The 12,105-nt window shown below is 36.7% G+C and overlaps 1 protein-coding gene across 1 annotated transcript in view; it reads left to right on the forward strand.

Annotated features, from left to right (window-relative positions):
• Window positions 1-12,105, forward strand: part of LOC108802120 (carboxypeptidase O-like) — a 54,697-nt gene that overhangs the window by 25,393 nt on the left and 17,199 nt on the right. Inside the window, exons 4-7 of the mRNA XM_018574006.1 lie at window positions 3,486-3,610; window positions 9,824-9,935; window positions 11,139-11,240; window positions 11,320-11,424. Of these exons, the coding sequence (XP_018429508.1) occupies window positions 3,486-3,610; window positions 9,824-9,935; window positions 11,139-11,240; window positions 11,320-11,424 (444 nt within the window). The remainder of the gene's footprint in view (window positions 1-3,485; window positions 3,611-9,823; window positions 9,936-11,138; window positions 11,241-11,319; window positions 11,425-12,105) is intronic.

Genomic DNA, 12,105 nt, shown 5'->3' on the forward strand with positions numbered 1-12,105 from the left:
CCCCCCCTCCCCCCCAAGTGGCGGAACGCCAGGGCCCGGTCACAACTGCGACCGCTGTGACCCTGGTAGTTCTGCCAGTGCCTGCACCCAATTCATCCTTTGCTAAATATGCTCCAAGATGGAGGCTCTCGTAGATTAGAGTTAGGACCAGAAAAAGGTATGATAGTAGAACCTATTCGAAAAATAATATTTTTCCTTCATTTGCCTGAGTAAGAACGTAGCTAAGGAAAACACAGATTGAGTCTGCAGGGGGAAGGGTTTGAGGTTCATACAACAAGTATCAAAGGGCCTCATGCGACCCCAAAGGCCGCAGGTTGAGCATCAAGGATCCAAGCTATTCTAATTATTAATTTCTCTTACCTCTACATCTGTAGTGATTCATGACTGTAGGTACTTCTGTTGCAGTCCAGTTGTTTGACATTTTAGTGTCTGCACACACTGGCCCTGGATGCAGAAACAAATCTTGAAAAATCTTGTTGCTGCCAAGAGTCACATTCACATCAGGTTCCTGCCAGACAGGAGAGTGAGGGAGCAATTTATTCTACAGTGTCAAGTGCAAGCAAATGCTGCAGTCCCATTCATTTAAGTTTTGATGCAGAGCAAACCAAAGCCGACAACTCCATGACTGCTTGTTGCTCTGATCACTCCCTGAAATACCCAGGGGCATTGGTTTGTGCTCCCTTTTTCTCAAATGATACTTTAAATAGGGATCAACACTGGTAATATAGGACCGTTACTGATATTTTTTATATTTAACAGACCATATGAAATTTCTACAATGAAGCTGTGTATTTTATTATTATAAACAGTAACTGAGCTCCGGGCACTTGGCCTAGGCTTTGATGATGTCATCAGTTTGCTGGAGGCAGGACAAAGCATTTCCTTAGGCCTAGATCACACCTGTGTACATGTGACCGAGCTCACATGTATGCACATTTTAGGTGTGCTAAGTGCAGCATGTTTTGGCAGCCCATTCATTTCAGTGGACTTGCCAACGTGCAAAAAATCTCACCAAAGAAGTGCATGCACCTTTTTTTTTATGTGCCACACCAAAACACATGTAACATTTGTACCATGAATGGAGGTCTGAATAGGGTCTTCGTCTCCTCTTCCCCAGTGATCAGACTGCAACATTGTAACCAGTTCATGAACGAATCGTTCTTTTGAATCGATTCACTGAACTGGTGGAGTCGATTCACTGAACTGGTGGATCAGATAGATCGCTAAGTGTGAACGGGGCCTTAGAATCGAAAGAATCTACTAGTTAAAATAATCGAATGAGTTAACTTAGTTAGTAGACTAATTTGATTCTTTAACTCAGTAAACTCTTTTCGATTCCTTGAGTTAAAGAGTCCCCACCAGTAGAACAATACACTGAATCAATTAGCAGGTTGCAACAGTGATAAGGGACAGAGAGAGTTTAGATTACAGGAGATCCTCATTCAGATTGATGGTTTAACCCTTTAGGATCAAATTGGCTTCTCAAGGAGATATATATATATATATATATGTTAAAGGTACAGGCATCCCTTCTGAAACATCTGTCTCATTCAGTAGCTATATAACTAAATGAGAGCGCTGTCTTTTTTTAATAACCTAAAAATAAATTTAAACCTCCTTTTTAATTATATTATTTACCCCTCCAGTCCTGAGTTTTTCACAACCCTGGATACTTGGATTTGTTTAGTTCTCACAACCATGACCTCTACAGTGGGGCAGATAATTACACATTTACAACAACAAAAAAACATTTTTTTTTTTTTGGTTTTAGTTTTTATTTATTTTATTATTTTTCACTTAACATTGTTTCACTTAAATGTATTGATAGCGTTAGGATCAATGTTCCCCAGGAGCTGCCTGATACCCTTCTCTGAATCAGAGTCCTCTATGAAGGTTCAGACAGCTCCTGCGCTTCGGTTCACTTGCTTGTCAGCCGACTCAGCAAGTGAATCGAAGATTCGATTCATGAATCGGTTCTTTTGAATGAACTGATTAAAATGAACCGATTCATTTAACAGATCCGAACTTCCCATCTCTAGCAGAAACAGGGGGTTGATCTGTGTCAGATAATTACCAAGAACTTTACAGGCATCAGAATTTGCATGATTGTGTCATCTCTGAAACAACATCTCAGTCCTGGAAGTAAATGCCGAGTCTTAATAGTGCCTGAACAATAATGGCTCCATCTTTCTGGAAAGAAAAGCAGATGAAAATATTCTAGAGAAAGTGCTGTGATCTCTGATCTCTAATAATCACCTACGTGTGTTAGGCAGCTTGTGTTAGGCCCCCATCCTGAGAGAGATCAGCATATGGTATCCCAATAGCTGGAGGGCCAGACTGCAGGCCTCCTGCTATGTCATACAATACCACATGTGCTTCAGCACCAAGGGGCCCAATTTTAAAGCAGCAGCAGAGAGCTAACAATCACCAGGCTCTTCGACATCAGTAGTACCCCAGGAGGTGATGCTGGTAATGTGAGGAGGGAAAGTCATTGGCAAATTATATGGCTGCATTTTATTCGCACAAAAGAAGTCAAGCAAGCAGCACTGTTTCTTTCATTACTGGTACACTGCTAATACTTTGCCTAAAAGTAAAGTGAAAGTAAAGTACTACCCTAGAAAAAAGTTTCATTTCAGAGATTAAATGTCATGGTTTGTTTTATCGGCTTCAATTTTTATGCATGCATTTTTTTCTAAATAGGTATAAACGACCCATATGATTTGAAATGAAGCCACCAAAGCCCATTGTCATGAAAGGACTTTTGAAGGAAGATATTCTATTGTGGAAAAGTTGTATATAATTTACATAATTTAACTTATCAATTACATTTAGACATTTCATGTTATTGAAAAGTACCTCTTCATTTTAATCTTTAATTGCTGAGATTCTCTAAAACTGACAAAAATTTAAATTTTGATTTCATGCAATATGACAACTTAATTCCTGATTTTGTTATTGGCTTTTTCTGAAAAGTTTGCCTTTAGGTGGGATTCAAGGATTTTTGGTGAGACACTTCCTAAGAATATTCATCACCTAAAGGCATATAAAAAGGGATATAAAAAGGGATTCAAGGAGTTTACATTTTTGGTGAGACACTTCCTAAGAATATTCATCACCTAAAGGGATATCCCCTAAAGGGATATTGTGGCAGATTACACAGAGATTACACCAGGTGGTTATAATAAAGGCTGAACACCCCACTATTTTGAGTAGGGACATAATAGGAAACACTTGAAATACTTTTGGAACCCAGAAATTATTCTGGAACACAGAAAGATATGAATCTTTTAAAAAAGATGACTAAAACTCTGGAAATATAGACTTCACCTGGAGGGGATGGTTTTTTATTCTCAACAAAACTGACCACTTTAAAATAGACACTAGTAAGTGTACCTTTAGAGTTTCTGGTATATAAATGTGTATTATTTACTTTGTATTATGTTCCGTTGCAATATATGATATGTTTATTATGTTTAACATTACAGTTGGATCTTTGGAAACCTCTTTATCTAGAGGATGTCACTGCTAGTAGCGTAGTGCTTGTCAGGGTCCCATCCATTGCTCTTCAGACCGTGAAAGAGGAGCTGCTACGTTGTTCGCTATCTTTTGAGTAAGTACACTGATGTAGGTTCAGCAGCTTTAATCTTCTGGAGTCTGGTTAAACTGAAATTGAACATTTAATGCAGAGGTATATACTTATATGGAGAGAGCATAACTATATCTCCATGATGCTTCAAAGTAATCAGTTAGATACAACTGTATTTTCTAAACAAGTTTAACCTATATGTTGTATGTTCATTTCTTAGATTTATGGCTGAATTACTTATTTCTTAATGCCTGAAAACAAAAGTAAATATACAATGGGAGCTACCTTATATCTTCCTTATAAACCTTTGTACTAATGTAAATGCATATTTTCTTAAGAGGCAGACAACTTTAATTGTTACCACTTCGTATTTAAAGTAAACTTGTCACAGAACTGGACAATGTATACTGGGCATATGATAAAAAAATGCATAACCAGGGGTTACTTTTAGCAAAAATGTTGTATCAAAACAGTCAGTAGATCTAGATATGAGATCTACTAGAGAGATAACATTCTTTTAGAGAGATGACATTCTATGCAAATCTTGACTTTTGCCATAAAAATGTGCTAAACCACATTGTCTCAATCTCCTGAGACTTCCTATTGGTCATTGAGGTCAATCATCTTTACATAACCATTAAATAACCCACATGGATGTACAGAAGCTAAATCTATACCTATGTCTATATCTATTGATCAACAGATTGTATTTACATGGATTTTTCACTGCTTTTTATATCACACACTTTCATTTTCGCAAACTTCGTATCATCAAACAGAATGAGTTTTCCACTATCTGTAAAGTTTACAGTACAATTTTAGCGAATCATACCATGGATCTTTTATTGTGATTATTGCTATTCTGATAACTTCAGTAACTCTAGTGTTATTGACATCTTATGTACACTGTGAACCTTTCTATAACCTGCATTCTCACTCTTAAAACAGCAATCACAAGGGATTATTTAATTAGTCCAATGATGTGCAATTATCCATAGCTACTAATCGCCTTTTATCAGTTTGAACAGCACAGAGCAAAGGTGATTTCTTGTTTGCTATTTATTACTGCACATTGCACATTGCACAGTGTTTTATAAAGGTGCATGTCTGACAAAGCTGAAAGAAAGATCTTGAGAAGCATACATGGAGCATAGTCCACCGGCTGAGTAGATCAGTTGTTTGTCCACACATTGCAGTACGGTCATATAAATGTCAGTACTATAAAGTTTTTCACATTTAACTGTGCCTTGGAAGTTTTAGTGGTGATACAGTACGCAAGAATGTCAGAAAGCACAGACTAAAATAAGTGCATTCCTACTACTCTCCTATTGATCCTGTTAGAGGTGTGTACTTATTCTGCAGGAGATTAACCAGATCTCAGATTAAGGTAAATCAAGTAAATCTTTTTGACCTTAGCACAGTTGCTGGAATTGGAAGCACACCGCGTGCATTCACATGCTGCCAGGAATTGCTCTTCAAAATTTTAATTATTAATTTAAACCCATCAGTGCTTACAGACACATCTCTAAAATTCTCAAATGGGAATTTGGAACAGCCATAAAACCATGTTCTTCCAGGTTGAATGACGCCTAGCTGCTGACAAGCTTCTGTCTGTTCAAACTAAGTTTGCAAAATACTAATTATATTTTACCAAGTCCATATTTACTGTCTCCTTTCCTCTAAGATTTGATGAAGGGGTAAGGTTTGGCACCCAAAATACATTGGCCCTATATACAAACTTCTACTGAAATATATAACAGTATGGTGTGGCACTTCAGTCTATACTCTCTCTGTGAAAACCCTTTGGCCTGTAGGAGCTGCCAGCCTAGTGTCCAAACACTGTTCAATAAGACTATTCTCATGCAATTGGGCCCCCAACTCCTTTAAGCAATACACACCTGACATGATTGCTTACCCTAGCCTATACTTGTTTGTCTATTTCACCCTTTCCACCCAATTAAATATAATTAGTATAATTAAACTTTAAGTTTAAAGGACAGGCTAAGGGTTTTGTGTTGGTGGGGAATAAGTGTAAGAGATTCTTTGTTTTTTAATTACTGGTAGGGAAGCTTGTTCCTGGTGCTGGGAGCCATGCAATGAAATCTACTAAACAGCACCCTTCATAAGTTATTGTGTAGCTCTTGCTATCTTGCTGCTAAGGTATGCCATGCTTTTCCAGCCCTGGCAGCAGCCGGCTCCACAATAGGAATCTAGCATATGTGCCTGATATAAGACACCTGCCAGGTCCAGTCCTGATCTCTAAGCCATAGCTGCCCTGAATTGCGAGAAACGTAAAATTCCTCATGAGTATTGAAAACATAAGCATTCCAGCACTAAACCTTATTAACGCAGCACTTCAGGAAGTGAGCTCCAAAGAGTTCTGTTGTCAGCCAGTTCATGAAGAACCTTTGCTCTCACTCTGTATGACAACATACAAAGGGAAAGAAGGTGCCAAGCAAGAGGAAATAATACTAACAGCGTTATAATCTTAAACATTACATTGTATCTATTATCTTTACAATTTAATGAATTATTGACATTTTGTTCACATCACAAATGCTCTGAACTTTTGACACTACCAACTTAAATGTGTTTCCATAGCTTCCTAGCTTGCTACTGAACATGTCATTTGTATATATAGCCAGCTCAACTTTATTGCATTTGCAAATCCTTTAGTGAAACAAAATCTGTTTCAATTTATCGCCCTGGCCGTCAGACAACCACTACTTTGATGTAGCAGTTCTTTGACCAGAAACTGACAAACCTAATTTCTAACAGGGATGGAGTAGAACTAAAAGTCAGTTAGTTGTCAGTACTAATTTAAATATTCCTGGGTGCACATTTAGTGCTGCCTAAATGTGTGTTTGACTTGTAATTCTGAAAATATGCTATACCAGCAGTAGCCCTGTTGGTGAGCCATAAAAGCAGCACAGCCTTTTTCTGTTTATATTGTGAGGAAATGGGCATTGGTGCAAGTAACATGTACACTTATCAACAATAATTGTCCCAGTTTGGAAATGTACTGAAATGTACTGTATTAGATGCAACCCGCATGGCTGCTGTCTTTCCCCCATGTGTATAATAGCAGGAGGTAGTCTACCTTTACTAGTAAGGTATTGTGTGAGACAAGAGTCTCATCCTACTACAAGTTATGAACAAATAATAAAAAATCTGGCCTAACAGCAATTTGCTTGATCTGCTCCTGGACATATGCTAGGTCAGTTATTTATGGGAGCAGACAACCACCCAAAAGCAAGTACTATTGGTATGATAAAAAGGTACCTGCATATACGAAAGGCAAATAGGCTGTGCACTTTGCAAGGGAATTTATTCTTAGTGCCTGAGGTGAAGCTCTGGTGACTTCCATTATCCAAATCATTTGCAAGCAAAACTGCAGTTTTTTTCCTTTCACAAGATTGGGTATTCTTTAGACGTGTAAGCCAGCAAAAAAATTGTTTACTTTCGTTCCATTTTGTTTTGGATGTTTCGTTATTTCGTTTTTCGGGTCAATTTTTTTTGGCATTTGGATGAAACCAAATTTTGTTAATTTTGGATGAGTTAAATGATCATTGCCAGAATTGCAGAAAAGATTCATTACATGTTTACTTTGTTTCTTTTTTTTAATACTGACACCACAAACAAACAAAAAAAAACAGCCTGGGGACCCTCTTCCAATGCATACCGGACCCTTTAGGTCTGGTAGGAATGTTATAGGGGACCCCTGATGTACAAAAAAAAACAGCGTGCGGTTTCCTTGCAATTCATGTGTGTTAGAAGGATACCCCAACAATTATTTGCAAACAGGTAGCACACATTTCAGGTGTGAAAGTTGTGGAACCATCATGTTCTGGTTAAATAAAATGTCTTAGTTTGCATGGCTAAAGGGAAAGATATGTTAAAACAGCATTATATATGGAAGACAGGGCCCCCTGTCCTGTTCAGGATTGGTTGTCTCAGTTTAATGTAGGTGGCCTTTTTCACACCTCTTGTGAACCAGTTGTCCTCTTAGTCAAAAATGTGCATCTCACTGTCCTCGAGGGCATGTCCTTCAGTCTTGATCTTAGAACTTCCCTTCTATGTTGGGCTATTCGTTTGTTGAGAGTATACCAAGTTACTTTGCTTGTGTTTGGGTGTTGAGTCTTTTGGATGTACAAGCTTCTGTGTCAATGGACTTGAAGCACACACACACAGTAATGTGATGTTTGTTAAAGATCCTTCTGTTTTTTTCTTGATGGTATAGGTACATATCAGAGGACTATACTACTCTATGTGTTCTGTCTCTCCCCTCTGTTTGATGGCCCCATGTTTTTACATGCCCTTGTGTTTTAATACAAGCCCAGTCTAGGTAGCCATACACTTTTAAAACATTTTTGAGATGTTTGTTTTTTTGTGTTTAGACCATCTCAGCCCGATGTCACAGAGCCTTAGTGACCCCCAATTTATGCTCCAGTCAGTGGTAGGAGTTAAAAAGCAGATGCTGTGTTGTCAACTAAGGGTGATTGGATAGTAGCCAAATATTTAGCAATGTTATATGAGTCTCAGATGCCATCTGAGAGTTTCCAAGGCTGCAGTAGTAGGTAACTTCAACTGATTTATTGGCCAGGCAAAGTAGATCCTTGGCCAGCCAGTTTACTTATCCTATCAACATGATAAGATTTGAAGGCCCTGAATTGATGATGATGATGATGATAATAATAGTGATGATGATGGTGCTGAAAAATATGATTATTGTTTATTGTTAATGGTAAGTGTGTGTACAATATGCATTATAGTATAAATACATTGTATCTAGATTAAAGATTATTTTCTATTTAAACTGATAAAGTTATTTCACAGTATTACTGTACTTTATTTTCCATACATCTCTGTCCATGGAAATAGATGTTCTGAGACTAATCTGAGACTAATCTTACTCTTGGGTAGAAGTACCGAATAAAATATAAAGTAAACACTTAAGCTCTCAGCAGCTGCCAGGTGAAATGCTGCTTTGTAAAATTGTAAACATTCTTTGGAAAAAGCTATAAAATCAAATGATTCATCTCTGATCTTAAATGTGATAAATGAAATGTACAAGATTAGATTTATCCGAATTAGTCATCCTCATTTAAACTGAATTGCAAGAGACGGGTTAGAATCTTTAAAAAAGCAAAATTTTACTGTGCACAAATATCAAGGGACAGCTTAAGTTAGATGAAGCTTTATCCATTTAACAAGCACTGCTCATTTTAATAATAATACATTTCTGCTGCTCTATGCCTCTGTGGTATTTATGAGTTGAATTAATGTTTAAATTAAGAAAAAATAATTTGAATTAACTGTTACAGTCCCAGGATATACAAGTCTGTATCATATACTGTGTTCTAATGAAAGGGTTAACATGGAAGCAAGCCAAAGCTTTCACACCCCTGACTTTATTGACTAGATATAAACATTAATTTCATTTGTTTCAATTTACTTGTCAGTTCTTTAACTGCATTACAATAACTGGTGCTGCCTCTCATATTAGGGAAGGTGATAAAGCAATTGAGAGCTAACAGGCACTGTGGGAATTGCCTTGTATATGAATGCTGACTGAAGATACTTAGGTATGTATAGCAAGAGAGCAAGAGATGGCTTGTACAGGCAACTGAGGAGTCATTAGGTGTATAGGAAATCACTTCCTCAAACCTGTTATTTCTCTGTGAACTGTGCGTTTGGGAAGATTTTAGGATTTTAGAACCTTAAGTTATAACTAAATCATTATTTGGATTTCTGCAGATTTTAAACACTTTTTAGAAGAAAATCTTATATTGCTGAATATGTGTGATTATGTAAAAGTGCAATACCCATGGGCAAGATTTTTACTTTTTTATTTAAGTATTTCTAGAGCTGATACTAGCAAGTGTTTGTTACTTTTCTAGTACATTTTTGAACACTACTGCTGAGAATCACCGCTCCTGGGCAGAGTGTGCATATGTCCACCTTAAATATAATTGCTCTCCAAGGCGAATGATGTCAATACTCACTGACAACTCAATCATGCCTGGACACTTCTCAAATCCTTGTAACTGCTTCCAGAAAAACACTACCAGAGAGAGTCAGGCAAAGTTAGAAATACCCATAAGTACAATTAGAAAGGAAATATTTATTTGGTGGGCATTGTTAGCTAATTAATTTCTTTAATTTCTGAGTTTTTTAAATATTTATTGGAAATTTTGTAACCACTTATTGTCATTCTGTCATCTATCTCTTTTGTAGCGTTCTACTTGATAATATAACTCATTATATAGGCAGTGAAGAGAGAAGAAGAGTAAGAAAAAAGAGATCCACACCTGATTATGACTACACCAAATATCACCCAATGGAAGATGTAAGAGAAGGATATAGTACTCTTTTTCGTCTGAAGTGTGTTAATGAAAGTCTTCAAAGACTTTATTCAGTGCCTCAGAAATCATTATAAATCTGAAAGTTTACTTTTACACGGATCACCTATTGAATAGACTTTCCGAAAATACTGAACATTGAATACATAATAAGCTGCATTTCACTTCTAATGCAATGTTGTCTCATATAAACATATTACCTAAAAAAGTCCAATATTAAAATGCTGTAGATATTTTTGAAGTGTTTTTTCAGTGTCCTACTATGAGTGAAAGCACCAGCCATGTTTCTTGGCTTATGTTATACTATAACCAGCCATGTTATAGTGAATATATGGCTGGGAGGATGGATATTATCAAATATACTGGCTAGTCCTCCATAAGGAGATCTATGCTTCCATCACAGCTCAGAGTATCAGGAATTCCCGAATTCCCAGAATTCCCGGATCCAACAGGTATGTGCTACTTTTGCAGAGCACAAAGAACCATTTTAGCTATGATAAGTAGCTGAGTAATTCAGATTGGATTCACAAGTTTGCATATGAAGCCTTTGAAAGGAGACCTCAGTTGAGAAGGATATGATCTATGTACAGTTTACTGACAGAACATTCATTGCATCACTACAAAGCATGCCAGGTTGCAAAAATAGGTGTAGGGTGAGCATTATGCAAAGAAAAACATGTAAAGTACATAATACTGTGAGTCCAAATATCATAAAAGAACTGTCTAACTGGAAGTGGTCTTAAAGTCCAAAATTAAATACAAATGTAGATAGGGGTACTTGGTCAGCAGTAAGCCCCAGTCTGTGGCCAGCAGCAAGGCTGTAGCACAGGTATTCTGGCCTCTTTGCAAACCTTGGCTAGATCAAAGCCTATGTTCTAGCCGAGGTTTGTTAACTGGTACACCATATCTGGTAAAAATAAACCAGATATGCAAGTCATAATTAACCTCCATTCTTTGTGAAGTCACTCGTTAAATATACTTTACAGACAACAATCTCATACCTTTGTGCTTACATTTCCAGGTATATGCAGTCTCTAGCTTGTTAACCTATTTGCAAATGCCACTATATTTGAACTGATTGATTTGATTATATTTATGCATCCTTGCATACATACTCATCGTAGCTAAATGTTATATGTCACGCCTATTTGACACCTGTACATTCTAAACTTGTATTTTTTCTATTTAAGATTTACGAGTGGATTAATATAATGTCTGAAAAGCACACTGATCTGTTAACCCAACATTACTTGGGTTCAACGTATGAGTCCAGACCCATGCATTATCTAAAAGTAAGTGACACTCTTACAGATAATTTCAAGGTCAAATGTCAAAGATAATGTTGAAATATATTTGTTCTTTTCTTTGCAGATTAGTGAGCCATCAAGTAATCCTAAAAAAATTGTTTGGATGGACTGTGGCATACATGCACGAGAATGGATTGCACCAGCCTTTTGCCAGTGGTTTGTCAAAGAGGTAATATTTTTTGGTCTACTTGGTCCGTTATACTGTATTAAAGCTTATACGATCATTAATAAAATTGTGCGTACATTTCTGCAAAAGATTTTAAATTGTCTACAGCGGTCGCCTCTCATTCTGTGATTCTGGTAAAATAGAGCAACTTTGTCTAATATATTGATATTTCAAATAAACACCAAAAAGAAGAAATACACTTCTCTATTTTTATTTTCAAAATATGAATTTTATATAAACTGCATAAAATGCCATCAATAATTTCTATGGCCACTTTTTCGTGGACAGGTCATGAAACCATAAAACCTTATGTTACTGTATATATTAGGAATACCGAGGTTATACAATACTGTATATTTCCACAAAAATTTACTTAAATAGACTAATTAATAGATGCAAATTCACATACACATAATAAAAAATATATACCTGAGTTACTGTAAAATGTGCTTGCATTTTTCCTAGACTGACATCCTCTAAGAGCTAAAGAATATCAGCAATTTTAATCCCATGTTCTTGAAAATTGTAACCATACTAAATTCAAGTGGGAGATAGATCAGAGATGTAATACCATAGCTATCTAAGGATATGCTGTTCACACTGTCATCTTGATGAAACAGAGAACAGAAGCATCAAAGAACAAAAGTACATCCTATACTATTCAACGGTTTATGCTGCCTCTGC

The sequence above is a fragment of the Nanorana parkeri genome, unplaced genomic scaffold, assembly GCF_000935625.1.
Source record: "Nanorana parkeri isolate BGI_ZX_2015 unplaced genomic scaffold, ASM93562v1 scaffold2671, whole genome shotgun sequence".
NCBI lineage: Eukaryota > Metazoa > Chordata > Amphibia > Anura > Dicroglossidae > Nanorana > Nanorana parkeri.